Below are 23,451 nucleotides of genomic sequence, written 5' to 3'. Positions count from 1 at the left end.
ACAAAGAGCAAGGCAAAAACAACTACATTTACATTTTGTCATTTACATTTTGTCATTTAGCCGAGGCTTTTATCCAAAGCGACTTACAAGTTTTGTACAACAAGTCAGCAGGAAAGGTACAACTCTATCAGCTGAGTAATAATGTTCATCAAAGTGTTGAGTGCTACAGTGTAGGTTAGTATATTAAGACAGTAAGGTTAGTTAGGGTTAGATATATATATATTTTCATTTTGGATAGTGATTGAAGAAGTGTCTTTAGTCGACGGCGAAAGATTGGACGGGTTTCGGCTGTCCTAACTGTGGTGGGAAGTTCGTTCCACCATTGTGGGGCAAGGACGAGAATATGCGGCTTCTCTTTGATGACCCCCCCGGAGCTCGGATAGGAGTAGGTCTGAGGCGGCCAGAAGCTGCAGAGCATCTTCATAGTGAAGACCAATGTATGAGCCATTACAATGGATGTATTTGTATTTATATAGCAATCTTACATGTATTTGTAAAATGTTATAATTTGACCAATTACTCTAAATAAGATAAGATAAGTTAAGATAAGTTGAACCTTTATTAATCCCCTTGGGGAAATTCATTCTCTGCATTTTGACCCATTCTAACTATTTAGGAGCAGTCACACAGTGCGGTACCCAGGGACCAAGTCCAGTTGTAATGCCAGTACCTTGGTCAAGGGCAACGGCAGGATTATTATATATCTAGCATGCATGTCTTTTATGGTGTGGGAGGAAACCCACATAAACACGGGGAGAACATGCAAACTCATGTTCCTTCTTGCTGTGAGGAAACTGTAGAATGTTCATGTAAATTGTCATGTCTGCCTCAATTTCAGTATCAATTCTACATACATTTGGTTTTGTCATGAAGATTCCTGGAAGGATATCCAGCTATCCTGTCCATTTCCAGAAAACATTACAGAACAGGACATTTTCTTCCCCCTTTTTTCCCCAGGCCTCCGTACCTGTCTGTCAGATCCATCAAAGTTGCCATACTCAATGGTCTTCATGCCAGCATCAGCCCAGTACAGGCGTTTGGTCTGGTAGTCAATGGCCAGCCCGTTGGGCCATGTCAGGTTAGATGAGATGATTACTATCCGACTGGACGCATCCATTCCAGCTCGCTCAATCTTGGGGTTGGCACCCCAGTCAGTCCAGTACATGAACCTGTGTAGCAGAAAATAAACCAGATGAATGCATGTCAGACATACAACTGTGTAGCAGAAAATAAACCAGATGAATGCATGTCAGACATACAACTGTGTAGCAGAAGATAAACCAGATGAATGCAGGTCAGACATGAACATGTGTAGCAGAAAAGAAACCAGGTGAATGCATGTCAGACATGGTGCACAGCAGGCTCTTGCTTGTGACGTTCCCCTCACTGTTTATGTATTCATTTATTATATGTTTTGGGGGGTTTAAAAACTACAATTTACTGTTTTGAAACAGACCATGTATTTGCAGTTGTAAAGTCAATCCAAATCTCTTTGGGGTGTAAATACAATATAATCACCAGAGAGCACACAACCTCTACCGTCTCTAACTATGAATGAACACATCACTCTTAACTTACAATCTTTAGATAATAAAGTCTGAAAATATTGTTAATCTGAAACCTTACAACAGAGTTATATATAGTTTGTCTGAGGTATTAAATGATCACAGTCATTAAATTTAGTTGCTATACACAAGTCTCACCCTCCAATAGGGTCAACCACAATGTCTCTGGGCCGGTCCAGGTTCTCCCAGATCAACACCGTCCGCATGCTCCCATCTGCGTTAGACACCTCAATACGATCCGTACCTGAAACACAGACACACACACTACATTGATTTCATCCACCTTACCAGTAGTGACCATTGCCACCATGAAGGTCAAAATATGATATCCTGCATCATAAATACCAGGGACAGGAATTGACATGGCTATTCAATGTGGTTCTTACCAGCATCGGTCCAGTAAAGCTTGTTGGTCACCCAGTCGATCGCCAAACCTGCTGGGCTCTCAAGACTGGTGTCCACAACCGCCTGACGACACAAGACAACAAGCCATTGTAATTTCACATTATCCCCAATAGGTGGCAGTATTGCATCAACTTGAATCAGATACAAGGGCAGATTCTGAATTCTCTAGCTTTTTCTTCATTACTCTGAAAACTCAAGGGCAGATGATAATAACATTATGGATTTCATCAGTGAGTTTGCTGGTCCACTTCAGCTCAAATAGTTAAGTCAGGGCAGCCATACAGAGGTGGTACTGACCTCTTGTTTGGAGCCGTCCCATTGGGCCCTGTTGATGGAATCAGTGGTGACGTCTGTCCAATAGATGAAGCCGTCTTTGGCATCCCAGTCCAGCGCCACGGCGTTGCGTACGTCGGCCAAAGGGATGACATCATCTGACATGTCCTCTGTGTCAAAGCTAATCCGTCGGATGTCCGTCCTTCGGGCAAAAAGCAGGAACTTGTCAAGACCTGATTAAAGACCAAAGGTCTTCTGTCAGTGCTCTAGGTTTAATAACAGGGTCAGCACAGCACAAAGCACAACAAACACTGAAGCATGCATGCTAGGGATTCTTAATTGGACTACGTCCTACTAAAAAGTGGGTATGCTAATGACCACACACATGTAGACTGGCTAAGCTTAAAGTGCATTTTTCCAATATTGGCACATTTGCTAGAAAATACTTAAATAATGCAGTGTAACTTTAAGTAGCATGCGTATATAATTTACCAATGTAAAGTAAAATAATCCACTTTCACCAGATGATATTGTATTCTGCCTGACAAGTTACTGATATTGAGATACTCACTTTTGGCACAGTTGTGATGGTCCAACTTCTTGAAGCCTGTCGGACAGGCACAGGTAAACGTTGTGTTGCTAGGGAGACAGAGGTGACTGCAGCCTCCGTTGTTGGTTCCACACCGGTTCCTCCCTCCTAGACGAAAGCAAGCGAGGAGACCGATATTGTCATGGCTGCCGTGCACCGTGTTGAACAAAAACACTAAAGAAGATTTGTGATAGTTTGAGAACGGAGAGGAGAACTGTTTAGACTCGACCACGTACAATTACCTTAGCCTAATTTCATTGTATACTTGTATGCCGTGACAAATAAAACTCTTGACTTGACTAAGTTACATTACAGTACATTTAGTGGTTGAGTCTACGCGGCTCTCATTCGACACCGTCCAGAAAATGAGGACCTTGTAGACCCAACCCACTAAATTGTGCGCTTATTCAAGGTAATTGTTTGCATGGTTGAGAGTAACCGGTCCTCGTTCTAAATTATAGGAAATCTTAGTTAGAGGATCTTTAAAGTATCATATGTGTGTGTTTGCGTGTGTGTGTGTATGTATGTATGTATGTATGTGTGTTTGCGTGTGTGCATGCAGGCACGAGTACAGGACTCTCTATCTTCATGACATTTATCCATAACGTTAACCTAACCATCTCAACTCTGGTGTGTGTGTGTGTGTGTGTGTGTGTGTGTGTGTCTGTAGGCTACCGACCTGCCTGTGTCTGGTGTGTGTGTGTGTGTGTGTGTGTGTGTGTGTGTGTGTGTGTGTGTGTGTGTGTGTGTGTGTGTGTGTGTGTGTGTGTGTGTGTGTGTGTGTGTGTGTGTGTAGGCTACCTGCTGGCTGCCTCTGGGGGTGCAGGGTGTGGATGTCCATAGGGAAGTGCAGCTTGTTGCGAATGATCTCCTGGTTTTTGCCAGTGAACTTATTGGCACTGTTGATGCTCTTGGTGTGCCAGTCGGTCCAGTACAGGCTGTCTTCAAACACGGTGATGGCAAACGGGTGGGGCAAGCCTGGAGGAGGAGAGACAGGAGTCCAAGCATCAGTTAAACAGATGGCAACAGTCAGCCACGGAGAACCCCAAAGACATTTCAACATACAAAGTCAATCATCTTCAAAGTCAATAAGCATACGTTCCGACAGACTGATATCACACACACACACAAATATGGAAAATAATAGAGTGTCACATTTGGCACAAAAGCTCACGATTCAGAAATGCTGCCTGCACACAACATCCTCCGACGCGGAGCTGTGGTGGCTTTGGGTGATGTCACAGTGTCATTACCCAATCAGAGAGCTGCTTTCAATTAGCCTGCTTCTCACTAGCCTGTTGCTAATTAAGTGAGCTTTGTAGCCCTGGCTAGCCGGCGGACAGGCTGTCCCACGGGGTTTCAATTTCAGAAACACATAGTAGGATCAAACCCCCCACACACACACACACACACACACCCCCCATCCGTCAGTTTGCAAAAGCGGTACGGGTGATTGAAGTCGCCTGGATCCAGACCCTGAATTAGCAATCGCTAGACTTGCCTGCTTTAAAATCATTTCATAATTCAGTCTGATCATCAGACCGTCTCTCTAGGCAACGTGGGCCGGGGCGGACTCTTCCATATCTCCTCTCTCTCTCTCTCTAAACCAGTTGGACTGGCTTATCTGACGAGTGCTGAATGGATGGAAAAAGTTATTTCTCCTTGCTTTATTTCTGTTGCTGCTACACAATTTGCGGTGAGGGCGCCTGCGTAGGGCCTTTAAAACAGGACTGTTGGTTTAATGGCAGTGTTTTACAGCACGGCATAAATGTCAAGTGGCAAATGGCTCTAACTGGAAAGAGACTAGAATGATAATGAGTTATGTTGATCTCTGTGTGCGTGTTTGTTCCCACATGTTATCTGAAGACCGACAGTAAAGTTTATAGTGTTTTATCACTAATGAGGGAGTAAGTACGACTTAAGTATGGCTGCACACATGATGTCATCGGTCCCACTGATCTACCCCCACAATGCAAAGTGTCCTCTTTTGCTGCTGGCAAGCGTCAGTACGAGCATCTGCTACCAAATATTATAATAATAATTTAATTTAGGACCTGCTCCGAGGTCATCAATTGGCACACATGCGATGCATGCATGCAATTCGTATCTGCGATTAACCCATCCCGTCGTCCTTCCCCCCCAAGGGCAGCCGGGAGCAGACAGGCACAACGTGAGCCGCGCCAGGGGACCAATCCAAGTGCTCCTGTCCGTCTTCGTCAAGGACGCCACAGCGTTAGCGATCTTGTTGTTGTGCATGTTTTTCCATTGGGTTTATCTTATCGGGGGGGAAAACCCTTGCGAGCACGGGGAGAACATGCAAACTCCACACAGAAGGGCCTGGGGGATACCCCACCTGGGTAACTGGCACCATGGAAACCTGGTCCCCAAGCGGGATTCGAACCCTGGACCTTCTTGCTGTGAGGCGACAGTGTTAACCACTACACCACCGTGCCGCTATGTCCGCTACCAAATGCTAGGTAGAGTTAATCAAAGATGGTCTTCGATAAACAGTTATCCGATAACAGTAAAAACATCAGATAACATTTTTCAGATACTTTTGAAACACGACTGTAGTGATTACTTGTTGGATTACTTAGAAGCATGTTTGAAAGGGGCAGAATTATGATGGCAAGATTATGAGCACAAATTAAATCATGTTAATCAGGCTAGTACATGATAGTGCACAAAAGTGGTATCAATTGTCTGTTTTAATCTCCAATTCTGTACATTCAAGAGGCAAAGTAGCCTAATTCTAAAGTATCAGGCCACGTTACTGTGTTGAGAGTAATCCAATAGATTATGTTACTAATTATAACTATGCAGGTAATCTGAAATCTGCAATGGAATACATTTTCTCAACCCTGGGTACGAATGCTCCCCCCCCCCCCCCCCCCCTCTACCTCCCTGCATCGGGTCCAGGTGTGTGTAAGGCAATACTGGGTGAATGAGGGTGGGAGGAGGGGGCTGTTTTCTGATCTTATCCTGAAGGGGACGCATGGTTAGCCCTGTGTGTTGGGGGGGAATGATGGAACAGTGGACCCTCTTCCCTCCCTTTCACCAAAAGCTATGGAGGACCACAGTGCGATATGGGCAACTCTTTTCACAGGCTTTCTTCCTCCCTCTCTCTCTATCCCTCTCCGACAGCTGGGTAGGCAGCTGCATGGCGACGGGACATCATCTGTGGGCCCCCCCCCCCCCCCCCCCCCCCGACACCCCCACACACACATCTCTCACCTCCCTCTATGGTATCCTTATACTTCACAGCGACAAAACCCTTTCATCCACTCTTCTCCCCTTGCCCCTCTCATATCAATATTGCATCTTCTGTGTGCCCCCCACACACACACACACAAGGAGTGCATCGATACTGGTAACAGATATTGAGCTGGTACCAGGCTAAAACAGGGGATCGGTATAATTTCCCCATTACTAAAATGTAATGCCAAGAGCCATGCGTAACATGTCAGAAAATAAAGCAAAGAGACTAGATTTTCAGTATTTTTTACACATAAAAGGATGTTTGATCAAGAGCAATGCATGTAAGAAATCAAAGCGACATGTCTGAATTTTAAAACACATTCGATATCATTAGATAACGGTGAACCAGGAATATTATTTCAATTCATTCATTTTGGCTCCAAAACAAATCGTCAAGATCTACGTTGTTCCAGAAATGTAATGGATGGGATAAGTACTCCGCATCAGCCGATACTTACAAGTTTGAGACTCTGAATCTATATATCGGCAGTGAAAAAAAAGAAGGTATCGGTGCATCCCGAATACAATGAATACATTTCCCGCTCCCCCTTCAAGGTGCACAGGTGTGCCGGGTGGATAAGGGTGTCGGTCCTATAGGTTACCACCCACCGCTGGCCCACATCGTCTCCATGACAAGAGGAGCTGGCACGCATTCCAGCTACTCCACACAGATCAGTGCACAGATACTCCTTGAAATACCCAGAAACACCACAGACGCACACAGACACGCACACTCGCATGCCATTTGTTCTGGCTGTGGTCTGAGCAAACAGAGGGTCTGGAGAATGGACAGGGGCAATTATAGGCTTTTATCCAGCGAGCACACATCATTAGGGAGCGTTCACAACCCTCCCTTACTCCATCCCTCCCTCCCTCCCTCCCTCTCCTTCACTCCTCTCCTCTCTCATCAAAAATGTCCCCCTTGGCCAATCTCTCTTTTTACTCTCTAAAAGCAGCTTTAAAAAAAACTCCACCACCATCCTTTTCAATTAAATAGGAAAACACAACGACGCAACAAACGCACACCTAAATTATGCAAAAAAACTGCTTGGTTTGGAGGTTATATCTAAACATACTCATTTTGCTTCCACACGCGTATGCTTTGGCACCACTTTTCTCAGTGGTTGTATGAACGGGATCTGTCTTAGTTAGCCTGCTTGTCTATGGTCATGTTGGATGCAGGTATCATGAAGTGAGACGGTGCTTGTCCATGCACAAGCCCAGACTTCAGCAGGGTTTGGTTTAAGCTTCTGTGGCGGGTACCCTTCAGGCATCTAGTTCTTTCCTTTCCCCGGCCTAGACTTTTTACAGCTAAAAAGGAGGATTGGGGCGTGCTTTAGACCAGTGGATGGGTGGGATTTACAAATGACAATCAATCATTGGTTCCAGCTATGAATGAAATTGTTCCAAATATATGGCACTACCTTTGCATGTATGTTAACTATGGCCGGTAACAGTTGAGAAATCTGGTCATATACGATAGTGTGGGTGGAATACCTGAGTGGTTTGTTCAAGGACAACTTCTGACATCAGAGCTTTGCTCTATGCACCCCTCAGAACTGTGCTCTATGCACCCCTCAGAACTGTGCTCTATGCACCCCTCAGAACTGTGCTCTATGCACCCCTCATAACTGTGCTCTATGCACCCCTCATAACTGTGCTCTATGCACCCCTCATAACTGTGCTCTCTGCACCCCTCATAACTGTGCTCTATGCACCCCTCAGAACTGTGCTCTATGCACCCCTCATAACTGTGCTCTATGCACCCCTCATAACTGTGCTCTATGCACCCCTCAGAACTGTGCTCTCTGCACCCCTCAGAACTGTGCTCTATGCACCCCTCAGAACTGTGCTCTATGCACCCCTCAGAACTGTGCTCTCTGCACCCCTCAGAACTGTGCTCTATGCACCCCTCAGAACTGTGCTCTATGCACCCCTCAGAACTGTGCTCTATGCACCCCTCAGAACTGTGCTCTATGGACCCCTCAGAACTGTGCTCTATGCACCCCTCAGAACTGTGCTCTCTGCACCCCTCAGAACTGTGCTCTCTGCACCCCTCAGAACTGTGCTCTCTGCACCCCTCAGAACTGTGCTCTATGCACCCCTCAGAACTGTGCTCTATGCACCCCTCAGAACTGTGCTCTCTGCACCCCTCAGAACTGTGCTCTATGCACCCCTCAGAACTGTGCTCTATGCACCCCTCAGAACTGTGCTCTCTGCACCCCTCAGAACTGTGCTCTATGGACCCCTCAGAACTGTGCTCTCTGCACCCCTCAGGACTGTGCTCTGGGAAGCCCTTGGCATGCAAAAGCCTACATGTCAAAAAGCGCCAACTACTGAGTGTGAAATCAGGCCCTAGTCGAGCTCAGGAGACACCTGTAGCCTTGCAAGCCAGGTGGATCTTACAGGGACATAACCTATACTATACTTTATACTATAATCTGTTGGAAGACACAAGTCAACATGACCAGAACTTTATCTCGCTACAACATCAGTTCCTAACAGCAGCAGCTGTATGTGTGTGTGTGTGTGTGTGTGTGTGTGTGTGCGTGTGTGTGTGTGTGTATATGTGTGTATGTATGCATGTGTGATCAGTGTCTAGTTTGCATGGATCTACATCTGCACATGTTAAAGGTCTTGTGCACGAATACAAAATTAAAATCAAGCACAGGCAGAGCCACAGGAATAAACAACAAACAAACGGCCTGGGATGCATGGGATTTATGTTCACATTTATTGGATGTGCCTATGTTGAGTGTGAGGACATTGTGTGTGTGTGTGTGTCCTTTAATGGAAATATGGCATTGATTAAGTCCACAGGGGGAGGGGGGGGGGGTTGTATGATTAGCGCAGTGATTAATGAGAAACTGAGAAGCTGAATTATAACCAGGCCCATGATACACACAACTCTCCTCTCTCTCCATTTCCCAGTGGCTGACAGAGCCTTCACTGCCGACTGTTACTTAAAGAGTTTTGGGTTTGGAAAATGAGACTTTCCATAAACAAAGGTAAGCCAAGGCACCAGAGAGAGAGGAGGCAGAGGAGCACAGTCGGCTGAGGGCCCTAGGGCAGCGGTTCCCAAACTTTTTTGGCCGTGCACCCCCTGTCACCTCCCGACCTAGCTGACGCACCCCCCAATGGGTTTCTGTTAGAAAAAATTGTTGCTGGTCTCCGTGCACAGATTAAATTTTTTATTGTATCTCTTCCCACAGCGACTATGGATAGGGAATTTCTTTATTTAATTAAAATGTTCACGACAACATGGATGCATGTACTCTGCCAGCATGTTTAATATCCAGATTTTTATGAAATTGTATTGTATTTTTAATTTACCACCATTAGCCTTTTCATGTCACGCACCACCTAGAGGGCGCTCGCGCGCACCACAGTTTGGGAACCACTGGCCTAGGGGAACAACACAGTGTGTGTGTTTGTGTGTATGCATGCATTAATGTGTGTGTGTGTGTGTGTGTGTGTGTGTGTGTGTGTGTGTTTCTCTCTCTCCGTCAGTCATTCACAGAGTCAGTCAGTCAGGAGCAGTGTTGTGCTAGTTACTGAAAAATAGTAACTCAGTTACTTTACTAGTTACTTCATTTCAAAGTAACTTCGTTACTGTACAAGTTACTTACACCCAAAAGTAATGAGTTACTGTGAAAAGTAACTATTTAGTTATTTAAAAAAAAATAAAAAAAAAATTGCTCAAGTCCCATGCCCCATATACTCAAAATCGGTTGATCAACTTGACAGTTTCCATTCACATCACCGAACTCTGCTAAGCAATGTGGTCTAGAGCGTTTCATTATATATTCCCTCCCCGCTGTATGTATATTTCTCTCCCACCCACCCACCCCCTCCTAATGTACAGTCCCCTCCCCATCATATGTATATACTCTGTCAGGATCTAGGGGTAACAGTACTGTATATTTGAATACCGCTTATGTCACAAATGTATCAGTACTAAATACCTATATGTCCCTATGCCATAAATGTCATGTATCATGTTGTGTATGTCATAAATGTCTATATGAATTGAAAATGGGGGACCCTGATGGAAACAAGACAAACGTCTTTCTCAGGTCTGCATCCCCTTAACAATTGTATGTATTGAGCCGTACTGTATTGTACCCATTCTGCAATCTGTTAAATAAAGTTTTCATTCATTCATTCATTCATCCATTCATTAATTCATTCATAACCATCTTGCAGCGTTGTTTAAGATATCAATCAAAGCATTGCAACGTTAGAATAGTTAGGATATCAATTGTGCATGAAAGGACTATATTTATATTGTTTGATTAGTATTATGAGATTCCCTGGCAGATTTCGTACAGTCAAAATCCGTTGATCTTGAGTTTCAGTGAACACATTGCACTCACCGTCACCAGTCTGCGGTGGTCGAGATGTAACGTTAGTCCAGTTGACTCCAGCAGCCCTTCAAACATGTTCTTTATCTCGTTTCCATGTTGTATATTAATTATCTCTCCAAGTAGTTGCTAAATGGTTTGTTAGTTCGTTATTATTACTGCGTTCTTATTATGTAGATTCATAGCGAGCGTCCTCTTGTTGTTTACTGTAGAGAGCGCCTATTTCTTTCAGAACGTCAGTGGCCAATCAGAAGTGCGAAAACCAGAATGAGGCTACGGAAAGAAATAATAATAATAATAATACTTCGTTTTATATAGCGCCTTTCAGTCTACAGTAAACAAAACAAACGCAGGCGAAATAAGGACGCTCGCTATGAATCTACATAAAAATAACGCAGTAACGAACTAACAAACCATTCAGTAACGTAAGTAGCGTTACTGAATTTCAAAAGTAATGCGTTAGAGTACTAGTTGCGGCAAAAAGTAACTTCGTTTCTGTAACGCGTTACTTTGTAACGCGTTAGTCCCAACACTGGTCAGGAGTCAGTCAGTCTACCTTGGCTGATGACAGCTTTGCGGTTTTGTCCGTCCAGGTCAGCCCTCTCTATGACGTGGTGCTTGGCGTCCACCCAGTACATGCGGTGGCCGGCGTAATCGATGGTGAGCCCGTTGGGCCAGAACAGGTGTGTGTCTGCGATGATCCGTCGGTTGGAGCCGTCCATGTTGGCGTACTCGATGCGAGGCGTGTTCCCCCAGTCCGTCCAGTAGATCTTCCTGTGAGGGAGGGAGGGAGAGGTCAGCTCAACACTCCCCTGATGCAAACAGGTAATCATGGGCTATAGTGAGGTAGGATGGAAGATAGGGAGGTGTAGTGGTTACGTCATTGCCGTTTCCGGCCGGTCCACCATCTTGAAAACGCAATGTATTTTTCCCATTGCCCATTTCTAAATCGTCTCGTTTAAAACAAATAAAGCATGAACATTTGCATGGTGTACCTTTCTGTGCGTATTCATCCACAATCTATAGCTCAACATGAAAATATTCGCAATTAATTGTAAAAAAAAAAAAATCACAGAATTTGATTTAAATCAGAAAAGCTTAAACAATAATGTTAGTGATAGAAGGGAACTCATTTTGTGCAAAAATGGAAAGCGTTTCAATGTTCATGAGGCAGAATTGTTACAATAGCCGATAATCCATTTTCCCAATGATAAATCCCTATACGGGTGGACCTCGCAGGCGGTCCAAAGTGACCTCAGACTACACCTCCCCATAGGTCCTTAGGCATAGTATGCGTGTGGCTATCGTTGATGGCCCCATTTAAAATTGAGTTATGAAGGAAAACTTCAAACCCTTTGTCACTCATTTAGTTTCAACAGCCTCAGCCTCAATATTCTCAATTAGCCCATGCTAATGAGCTCTGTAATAAGCTAAATGAGTTTCCTAGTTTTAAATTTCTCTGGGGGAATTAGTCCGAAGTTACCAACTGCCAATGCAGGATATGAAAGTACACAGACAAACACAGAACCCAGTTAGCCGTGCAGCCTGTTATTAAAACAGCCTCTCCAGACAGACGCTCGCCCCCTGGGGGGCAATTTTGATCCCCGCTTTAACTTTGTGCAACACTGCAACTGGGACGACTCCACCGTCGACACGTAGCAGAGGTTTGTATGCACTTGAAAGCATTTGAAAGCATTTGCTGTGAATGACGTGATACGAGTGTGTTTGTGCCCCCCTACCCCTCGATGGGGTGCAGAGCGATGGCACGGGGCTTCTCCATGCTCTGCCAGAGGAGGACCTTGCGGTGCGTGCCGTCCAGGTTGGCCACTTCGATACGGGACGTCCCAGAGTCTGTCCAGTAGAGCTTGTCGTGGATCCAGTCAATGGCCAGACCACCTGGGGAAAGGCAGGCCAGGGGTTAGAACTAGGGGTCAGGGGTTAAGGTTAGGGAACAATCAAAGATGTGGAACAACGTGGATTATGCTAAGAACTATCCCTTTAAGGTTATGGGCATGTAGCATGTTGTTGACTTTAAAGGTCCCATGCATTGCTATTCCTTGCACTATTTAGGCAACTTTAATACACAATTCCTGTGAGTCTATGGAACACATCTGTAAAGTTTCTCTAAAAAAGAAATCATTGTTTTATATATATATATATATATATTTTTTTTTATTGATCTTTTTCCCCCTCCTTTTTCCTCCGATTTTCTCCCATCCCAATGTTAGTCGTTATGCCAATTCCCAATCCCCTTCCTGGTCGCTGCGCACTTACCCCCCACAGTCGGTCTGGGAGAGTGGAGGCTATCACGTGCTTCCTCCGACACACGTCTAGCCAACCGCTTCTTTTCACCTGGCAGCGCGGACTCTCACTGAGAGCGTGTAACGTGTGGAAGGATCACACTACCGCCCTTAGATCCTATCCGTGCTGTACCGAACTGTAGGAGTCGCTGTTTACAACGACCCGGACCCACCCCGCCAGCTTCTCCCACCCTCTAATACTGCCAATTGTATTCGTGTGAACGGCCAGCCAAGTGGTGACAACCCCGGAGCTGTGAGCTGGATTCGAACAGGCGAATCCAGCGTCTCCGGGGTTGGTGACGAACGCAATCTCCGTTACGCCACCTGACCGCCCATTGTTTTATATTTTTAATCAAGTACTCAAAAGCAAACTTTTTCGACCTGAAGATTTCAAGCTGTTTTGACTGGGCTCCGCCCATAAGCGACTGGCAGACGCAGACAGAGACAGAGACAGGACACGGAGCAGGTTGTGTGTATAAATGCGTGTGTGCTTAGTGCTTCCCGCGCGCCGGTCCAGGTTGTATGTAAATGCGCGTGTGCTTAGTGCTTCCCGCGCGCCGGTCCAGGTTGTGTGTAAATGCGCGTGGGGCTTAGTGCTTCCCCGCGCGCCGGTCCAGGTTGTATGTAAATGCGCGTGTGCTTAGTGCTTCCCGCGCGCCGGTCCAGGTTGTGTGTAAATGCGCGTGGGGCTTAGTGCTTCCCCGCACGCCGGTCCAGGTTGTGTGTGTGTAAATGCGTGTGTTGGCATCCGCTTGAGGAAGTGCAGGTATTTCCACTCGCTCTGCCATTGAGCGTGGTTGCGCTACAACCATAGAGGGGGCGTTAGTTATGCAGATCATGCCTTATTCACGTCAGCAAAACAGTCAAATCAGAATGGCTTAGTTGAGTGAGGGAAGATCTCGTGAACTCGAGACTAAATCAAAATAATAATTAGAGACACAGACCACATTGATATAATCCCCCATTGCTAGGAAACAATGCTTAACACTGGAAAAGGCCATTTATAAGACACGGGACCTTTAATGGAAATGAATGTCAATGCAATGAGTGACCTATGTATGAAGTAGATAGATAGATATTTTTATTTGTCCACTTTCATGGAAATTTGTCTTTGGCTTCACCATGGTTGCAATCCACAAGACAACACAATACAAACACCACACAGGCACAAAAACCCCAAAACAGCCCAATGCTGTACATAGGCAAAAAGAGAAACAACAACAACAACAAAAACAAAAACAGGGACAGAGCTTCAGGTACCTAACCAGTACCATGGTTAAAATCTAAGAATTCATCAGGCCAATGGCATGTGGGATGAAGGACTTCTTAAATATGTTTTTTGGGGCTAGAGGAACTCTATAGCGCCTTCCAGATGGAAGCATGTCAAACTCACCATGAAGGGGATGCAAAGGATCCGACAATATTCACAGAGCCTTGTCCCTATTCCGAAGTACATACAAGTACAACTCAGACAATTGTCTTTGTGGTTTCCCTATAACTTTACTGGCCATGTTAACAATCCTTGCCAATTTGTTGTTATTCTTGGCCCCACGGTTTCCATACCAGGTTGAGATATCAAACGGTATCACACTGTGCGTGTGTGTGCGTGTGTGTGTGTGTGTGTGAAAGTGAGCCTCCCTCTAACCTGGGCTCTCCAGGCCGGTGGAGACCACCTCCTCCACGTTGGAGCCGTTGAGGTTGGCCTTCATGATGCGGTCCAGCGTGACGTCGGACCAGAACACCAGCTCCTGGTCGTGGTGGAAGTCCAGCGCTATGGCGTTCTCCAGGTTGTTCAGCAGGAGGGTGTACTCAGAGCGGTGGGGCAGCACCTGGCGGATGTCTATACGGTTAGCAAACAGAAGCACCGGCTCTGGACCTGAGAGAGGGGGAGGGGGGGGGGAAGAGAGAGAGAGAGAGAGAGAGAGAGAGAGAGAGAGAGAGAGAGAGAGAGAGGAGAGAGGAGAGAGAGCGGGAGGGAGAGAGAGAGATAGTGGGAGGGAGAGAGAGAGATAGAGAGAGGGAGGGAGAGAGAGAGAGAGAGAGAGAGCAGGAGGGAGAGTGGGAGGGAGAGAGCGGGAGGGAGAGAGAGAGCGGGAGGGAGAGAGAGAGAGCGGGAGGGAGAGAGAGCGAGAGAGAGTGGGAAGGAGAGAGAGTGGGAGGGAGAGAGAGAGAGCGGGAGGGAGAGAGAGAGCGAGAGAGGTAGGGAGAGAGAGAGCGGGAGAGAGAGAGCAAGAGTGGGAGGGAGAGAGAGAGAGAGAGAGAGAGAGAGAGGGAGAGAGAGTGGGAGAGAGAGGGAGAGAGAGCAAGAGCGAGATGAGAGAGAGGGAGAGAGAGGGAGGGAGAGAGAGGGAGGGAGAGAGAGAGCGGGAGAGAGAGAGAGCGAGAGAGGGAGGGGGTAGAGAGAGATAGAGAGAAAAGATGAAGGGCAAAAAGGTCAGTCAAACAAACAAAGACAAAGAAACACAAGTGAAAGTGAAACAGATTGATGTATAGAAACAGAAAGAGAAGAAAACAGTGAGGTAAAGTAGCAAGGACCAAAATAAAGTATGGTAGAAAAAGGTCAAAACAATCGTTGGAAAGGGGTAGGGGGGGGGCGGGGGTGTACGGTTGGGGTTGGGGTGGGTGGGGTTGGGGGTAGGAGGAAAGAGAAAAATGTTTAGGTTATGGTGGACGGCCAGCTTCAATAAAGCGCCGACATTAATCTCGGAGAGAGTGAAGGGCCACGGTCCCCGGCAGCCCCAGTAGACTGACCTGATGGGTTCACCGCTGATCCGCTCCAGATTGATGGGCTGCTTCTCCAGCCTCAGGGCCTACCCCCACAGCATTTAAATCTACACCAGACCTCCACCGCCCTGACCTATGAGCTAACCTCACTCTCCGTCCAAGTTTGCCCCCCAGCAGAGATGGGGATATGGTTACGGTTGAAAGCAAATGCATCAACATGTCCGTGTGTGTGGAACACTAATGGATGGTGTTGTTTGAGTCAGCCCCGTGCTGCTCAGGGCTCCACCATCCAAACTTCACCCTGTGCGCCTTGGTCATAGTGTCAAAAGTTGAAATACGGCGAGAGGGATTTACCTAGAGCCTTGCAGCTGCGCTTGTCAGGTCGGAGCTCGTAGCCCTGCACACACCAGCACTGGAACCCCCCCTCTGTGTTGGTACAGCCCTGGCTGCAGTAGCCTTCCTCCGCACATTCATCCACATCTGGAATGGACCACAAAGGAGGGTATGGAAAGAGATATGTCAATTCCATCATTATCTAACACAGTGTTACAAACACACACCACAAGTGGACAAGAGACATTCCACAAGTCCTTATAACCAAAACATACCGGTAGAAACCTACATTGCTTAACAACGGGGAACTGATTGTTGTTGGTAGAGAACCAAAATAAAAGTTTGGCCTTTGTTTAACCTTATGATTGAAAGGATTATGTAAAAAGGAGCATACAAGTTCATGTCACCACAGTATCCATACATCAATCACGCTTTACACACGAGACATCCTGAACCAAATGATTACCCTATCTCATATTAGTAGGTATTCAGTACTACATTATAGTACATATGCCCAACATATATACATATTACAAAAATGTAAGTACTGGAGCACATGGATTTTAGAAATACTTGAATAAGGTGCAAAGAAACCACTGTTGCGCCATCCACAGAAGCTTTGTGAACATGACGACAAAGCGTTACTTGGCCCAGTGAATGGAAAATGTACCTTAAAAAAAAAACACCCAGATGGAACTGTTGATAGGAGCACCGTTCCATGCAATTTGTGCAGTAAGGAATTTTTGTATGATCGGAGTACTTGAAATAGTAGCTTGAAATATCACCTCAACGCAAAGCAAGGCACTTAGCAGCACGCTGGAGGTCAGACCTGGCACAGCCCTTGATGCTAATGTTAGCACACAAGCAACCAGCCACATCAATAAGAACCAGGAGGACCAACTCTGCAATTTTTTACATTTTTACTTGTTGATCATTATGCCCCCCCCCCCCCCCCCACATAACTGACCAGTCTACCAGTCAGGCAATGAGCACAGAAGAGGTCAGAGGTAATTAATAACGGTCTACAGTCTGCTGACTCACGTACCACATCACCAGTCTCAGCAAGTGAAAGATCTTGCTTTGATTCTAGACATGTCATATCACACACACACACACACACACACACACACACACACACACACACACACACACACACACACACACACACACACACACACACACACACACACACACACACACACACACACACACACACACACACACACACACACACACACACACACACACACACACACACACACACACACACACACACACACACACACACACAGAGGAGTCTTACCCTGGCACGCTCTGCCATCGTCCATGAGGCGGTATCCGGTGTGGCAGGTGCACTGGACCAGGCCTCTGGCCATCTGACACTTCTGAGAGCAACCTCCGTTATTCTGGTTGCAGTTCCCCTCGCTGGAGCGCGGACCTGCAAAACACAGACACACACACACCATCAAAGGATTACTATGGTATGATGCACACAAACACAGCAATGTGGGTCAATTAAAATACGACGCACACAAACTCAGCAATGTGGGTCAATTAAAATACGACACTATCTGGCGCTTTTCTTTATTTGAGACGGGAGGCCTGAGAGGGAGACAGAGAAGGGGAGACACAGGGGAGCAGCTGACGGCAGGATTCAATCCCAGGGCAGCAGGGATGTACAGTACAGTATGTGGTTCCACTGTTACCATCTCTGGGCACTATCTGGAACTCCTTAACACACAAACTAGGTCTGGGTGATATGGTTTGAAAATAACATCTCCATATTTCTGGGCCTTGTGGCGAGATATGATATATCTCTCTTTCTGCGCCAAAAACGAGAATTCTCGTGTTTCAAATCCAACCGCTCGGCGCCAAAAACGAGAAAACTAGTTTTTAGATCCTTTTCTCTGTTTTTCAATTTCCCCATTCTAAACACTCGCGCGGACCTACCTGTGTCTCCCTGGCACCGCTGCCTACGTTAAAATTGCACTGACGATCGAATCCCGACAGGTGGCATTATCGCCTACCTTTGAACTGGGTCTCTAAGGTGTGTCTCTCTCTCTCTCTCTATCTGTGCCTTGGCTGCAGGAATCCCCTCCCCCTCAAAGTGAATCAGAACACTGTCGGAGATTTGCTCGCCTGAAACCTATTGTTTCCCGTATTATAGCCAGACCCAAGGCACACGAGTAATGGCGATCGCGATGGAACTACATGGATTATTCATTTTCGAGTACCTTCTGACTAAGGTCTATTTTAGGTCTATTTTACCGAATCTAAAACATGCTTTTGGTAACGATTGCGGCTTCGTAAAATGCCCCCCCCCCCTCCCTTTGATTTGAAACTAATGTAGGTTTCAGGAGAGCAACCCGAACGATTTACGCATATGCCTATAACATCATATCTCGCAATCTAGAAAAAAAGACTGGCTTATTTTGAAAAGGGGTGATGTTTAGCGTGGAATAGCGCACAAACGAAAGTATGTAGAAATGAACTGGTTTGTCAGTGTTGGTCTATAAATAATGCCTGTCAAATGAGCCATACTAGTGTCTCCATAGGTATAATATAGAATATACGATGGGTCCGCAAACATCGTGAAAATGGTCAATAACGCTGGCGCCATTGAGTAAAGATGGGAAAACAGCGTGGCGCTCAATGAGTTAACATTATTTCTTAAATACCTCATGTTACAATACAGCATTTTATATCGTGATGTAAAAAAGGGCCCATGTGATGGTTGAAACAACACAATGAAGATTATTATAAGAGTCACTGTGTCATACCAATCCATCAATGAATAGGTCGTAGCCTAGTTCAGGCATAGTGTCTCCACATATTTTACTATGATAGTAGAAATAAATGCTGTAGTGTACTCAAATCAATGTCCAGCTGACTACTCAGATACCCAAAGGTTGAATTTCCTGTGAATATTTTCCTGTTTGTATGGCTAAGATCAGTGTTATATTGAGTATATAAGTGATAAGTGATCGCCTGTAGGGCTGCAATAATTGGCCTCTGCTATCAAATGACCACCAATATGCAGACCCTTTACACACAATACATCACTATGTATTACTGTAGCCTGGTAAACCCATTTTTACACCATGTTTTGAGGGCATAGAATCATAATTAACACTTTGATTGCCCAAGGTTAAATTCATGATATACCATCCCTTGCCAGCTCTATTTAACATGGAGAAGTTCCCCTTCTTTGCAGGGCTATAACTTTTTAAATTATATTGCTAGATTGCCATTATTAGGGCCCATTCAATGTCCTATATGTATTGTTCATGGTGTAGCAACGTTAAACTTTTTCATTCACATATTCATACTAAAATATGGTCTAAAGTATAAGTATGTTTTCATCTCTTTCTGCAGCTTTCTCCAGAACGTGATTTATAGCCCCAAATGCATTATATTGATGATCAAATACAGTTTGGTAGGAATCTGTGCGAGATCAAAAATTTCAACTGGACGTACTTCTAGAATTTACTACACGTCATCTGATGTTGACCAGATGGGCGAGGGGGCATTTATAATTCCGTGGGCAACGTTATACCATTCATCGAATGTGGGTCATATGTTCATCATAGCAGTTTATATCGAACACGGTAATACTACACGCTAAAACTCACCCCAGTCTCCTCGGGCCGTTGGGCGATCAGCGTGGAGTAGACAGTTTTCGATTATGGGATGTTGAAATGCCCGATCTATTTTCAGGTTGTATAATAGTATATACGTCCAAATCATGTTGTTTTTTCGAGTTATTTCCACCGATCGATGTTCACTGTGTGAAGACGGAGTCTCTCTAACGATAGCGAGTGCCCGGACCCCATATGGAGTGAGTCCTGCCGGTTCAAAGGTTGATATCCGGTTTCGATCTGCCGATCGGCCACCAGATGGCGCTCTTGAACCGCTAGAGGGTTGAGAGGAGATCAGCACTGTGTGTCAAGGCTCCAGAACGGAAATATGATTTCGATCACAGATTTTTTAGATATTGATATCAAAGACGAGTTACGGCGTCCTCGGCAACTTGAGCATGGCGGGGAATGACGAGTTCCGGCGTTTTCGGCAGTTAAAGTGTTAAAGTTCAGTTGCATACTACTTATAGACATTTCCCCACTGAAATATTCAGATGAGACAATAAATGCAAAAAAGGGATTCGCCAACTTACGTAAATGTTATGTAAGTGAACTGTGGTGTGATGTAGGCCATTTATGTTTCACTAATAGCCTAGTTATAAAGGTGCAAGCGTGTCAGTCAGGAGACCATGTCGTGGGGTTGCCTCCGTGCCAATGCTTCAAACTGTGCTACAACATTTTATAGGTTCACCACTTGAGTAGTCTAGTCCCTTGATGAACAGGCGTTCTGTTTCTAACCATGACCACACGTGTGGCACGTGACAGATTTAGATTGAAACGTCATGGCGTGCGATGTGGTTAACTGGAATATTCCAATCATCATTCAGCAAGGACAAACGGGTCAACTTGCTTTTAAAAGAGTTCACACAGTTGCAATTTCCAAAACGTGACCCCATGCCAGAGAGAGCTGAGCCAAGCCTGCTTGAGTGAGTGAGTGAGTGAGTGAGTGAGTGAGTGAGTGAGTGAGTGAGTGAGTGAGTGAGTGAGTGAGTGAGTGAGTGAGTGAGTGAGTGAGTGAGTGAGTGAGTGAGTGAGTGAGTGAGAGAGTGAGTGAGTGAGTGAGTGAGAGAGAGCTGATGATTACTTTGTGGATCAAACCTTAGTAGATATAAAATGATTAGGCTGCGTATGATGGTATTTTAACCTGGATATTTGGGAACATTTTGGCATACAGAAGGCCTAAAAGAAAAGGCTAAAATCTCAGAAAATGCACCGTCAAAAATACGTTTTGAATATTCTTGATATTGACTTTTTACATTTTTATATCACTCATTAAAATGCATCGAATATTTGAGCACAACTCGATATATTGCCCAGCCCTAACGTGCACAAATACTGGTTGAGCTGACTCACGGCAGTCGTGGTGCGGGTGTTCGTCAGTGCCATCCCCACAGTCGTTGACCTCGTTGCAGACCTTCCTCTGGCCAATGCAGCGGCCGTTCCCACACAGGAACTGGTCCGGAGCACATGGAGGGGTGTCTGTGGGAGACAAACGGACACATTCTTGACCCGTTCTGGATTAAACAGGCTGAGGACTTAACACCACAAGGGACTAGATTTAAACACTGACCAGAGTTAACGGAGAAATGGAGAACGATGGCAATATTATAATTCACTCCAGGCTGTGGTCTAGGCTGTGGTCACAACTAAACAGAATGCCCGAGTCTTACCAGTTTTCTCACAGCCCTCTTCATCGCTACCATCCGAGCAGTCGTCCTCGCCATCACATCGCCATGACAACCGGACACAGCGTCCAGTCCCACAGCGGAACTGGTCAGTGGTGCACATGGACGTGGCTGCGGGAGGAACACACACTTCAACATCTGCCAACACTTTCAAAGAAGCCGTTTTAGATGTAGATTAAAAGTTATTGCAAATGGGTGCATTTATATAGTACTTTTATCCAAAGCGTAGTAAAGTGCAATAGTAATATACAATGTAGGTGATTAAACTGGGTATAAAATATATAAATTAGTACTATTGGGTGTAGTGCAGATGTATGTACAGAGTTGTAATACCAATATGTACAGTGATACAGGTATAAAAGGGCGTAGTCATACTGGCCAGCAGTGTAACTAGTAGAGTAGGTAAGAGATATGTACAGATATAGATATAGAATCTACCGATATGGAAAATTAGTGCAGGTATGTACAGACAGATAAATATATATATTATACAGTAAGAATAAATAAATAAATAAATAAATGTCCGATATTATCGGCCTACCAATATTATCGGCCGATATTGGCATTCAAATGTGATATCGGAAAATATCGGTATCGGTTTACATTTTTATAACCTTTATTTACCCAGGAAAGCAATTAAGAACAAATTCTGATTTTATTTATTGTCAAAAGTATGCATAATGTTGTGTTAATTCCACAACAAGAGATATGTAATGTTAATTACCTGAAATTATTCCGTTTTTGGGGGGGGGGGGGGGGGGGGCCCTGCATATATCGGTATCGGTTGATATCGGTATCGGAAATTAAGAGTTGGACAATATCGGTATATCGGTATCGGTAAAAAAGCCAATATCGAGCATCCCTAATATATATATATGTATATACAGCATTATTGTACATGCTATCATACAGAGTTATATGGGTTATATGCAGGTGTATAAGTAGGTATATAGGAGTTAATAATATACATTAAACAACTTAGAACTTGATAATAATAGACTAAGTTCCGGTCAAGAAGTGTAATTGGATACTCACTGCAGTTCTTCTCATCCGATTGGTCGTCACAGTCAAACTCGCCGTCGCACCTCCAGCCCGCATTGATGCACATCCCACTGCTGCACATGTACTCCACTGACCTGCATGGCTGGTGGGAGGCTGCACACACACACACACACACACACACACACACACACACACACACACACACACACACACACACACACACACACACACACACACACACACACACACACACACACACACACACACACACACACACACACACACACACACACACACACACACACACACACACACACACACACACACACACACACACACACACACACACACACACACACACACACACACACACACACACACACACACACACACACACAATTACCATCCAAACGCCAGTACACAGTAGCTTTACACAATAACAAACAATCATATCAAAGTCATACGTAGACAGAGTGGAGGAGGGTTGACAGGGGAAAGGGGACGAGATGTCAGATTAAACGTAGGGCTGTGAGGATGGATGATGACTTTGTGGATCGACGACCTTCAGAGCCATCGGATGTGCCAATCCACAGGGGAAGCCATGTTTCTAGACTGTGCTGCTGTCAATCCAATCCACACAGGAGAACATCTTTCATTTTCAAATGTCCATTTCAACAATAGCCTATACTTGCGTGTGCTGCTTTAGCCATATAAATGAGCCGTTATAATATAATAATTAGGGCTGTCAGTTTATTGCGTTAATTCGATTGATTAATTAATTACACAGCAAATTATCGCGTTATGAAAATTAACTAAAAATGTATTAAAACATTATTATTATTTTTTTTTAATCTCATTCATTCCATAAGAACATAGAATAAACATTTACAAAAAAAAATTAAATGGCCCATTTGCATGTTCTTGGTATCTGATTCTAGGGACATCTATGGATCTCAGGGAATGTATTCCCAGTGTCAGAAATACTGTGTCTGTTACTAGGCTTGAGTAAATTGTAACGAACCAAATGAGAATATCAATTAAATTCTTCTTTTTTTTTTTTTTTACTGTGAATAACACCATGCTAAAATTGACCAGACCTGAAAAATCTAAGCAAATGAATATCAGGCCTAAAATGGTTATGCGATTAAAATGTGATTAATTAGATTAATTAATTACAAATCCTGTAATTAATTAGATTACTTTTTTAATCGCCTGACAGCACTAATAATAATACAATAACGTAAATGAATAAACTGTATTTGTTATACATCGAGACATGTATTTGTTTGCTCTGAGAGACTGCAGTCCATTCTCA

The 23,451-nt window shown here is 44.9% G+C and overlaps 1 protein-coding gene across 2 annotated transcripts in view; it reads right to left on the bottom strand.

The window, feature by feature from the left end:
• The window catches only part of lrp4 (low density lipoprotein receptor-related protein 4), a 184,358-nt gene that overhangs the window by 18,797 nt on the left and 142,110 nt on the right, over positions 1–23,451 (bottom strand). For both annotated transcript variants that reach the window (XM_084337758.1, XM_084337759.1), the window contains exons 7-20: positions 22,170–22,289; positions 21,120–21,245; positions 20,803–20,928; positions 17,115–17,249; positions 15,833–15,958; positions 14,400–14,630; positions 12,194–12,350; positions 11,011–11,228; positions 3,634–3,810; positions 2,815–2,940; positions 2,268–2,476; positions 1,952–2,033; positions 1,704–1,809; positions 968–1,169 (exon numbers count right to left, since the gene is read on the bottom strand). In XM_084337758.1, the coding sequence (XP_084193884.1) occupies positions 968–1,169; positions 1,704–1,809; positions 1,952–2,033; positions 2,268–2,476; positions 2,815–2,940; positions 3,634–3,810; positions 11,011–11,228; positions 12,194–12,350; positions 14,400–14,630; positions 15,833–15,958; positions 17,115–17,249; positions 20,803–20,928; positions 21,120–21,245; positions 22,170–22,289 (2,141 nt within the window). The remainder of the gene's footprint in view (positions 1–967; positions 1,170–1,703; positions 1,810–1,951; positions 2,034–2,267; positions 2,477–2,814; positions 2,941–3,633; positions 3,811–11,010; positions 11,229–12,193; positions 12,351–14,399; positions 14,631–15,832; positions 15,959–17,114; positions 17,250–20,802; positions 20,929–21,119; positions 21,246–22,169; positions 22,290–23,451) is intronic.

This window comes from Notolepis coatsorum, assembly GCF_963971535.1.
Source record: "Notolepis coatsorum genome assembly, chromosome: 20".
Lineage (NCBI taxonomy): Eukaryota > Metazoa > Chordata > Actinopteri > Aulopiformes > Paralepididae > Notolepis > Notolepis coatsorum.
Note: the sequence above shows the minus strand (reverse complement) of the source record. Positions and strands in the feature narration are given on the sequence as shown.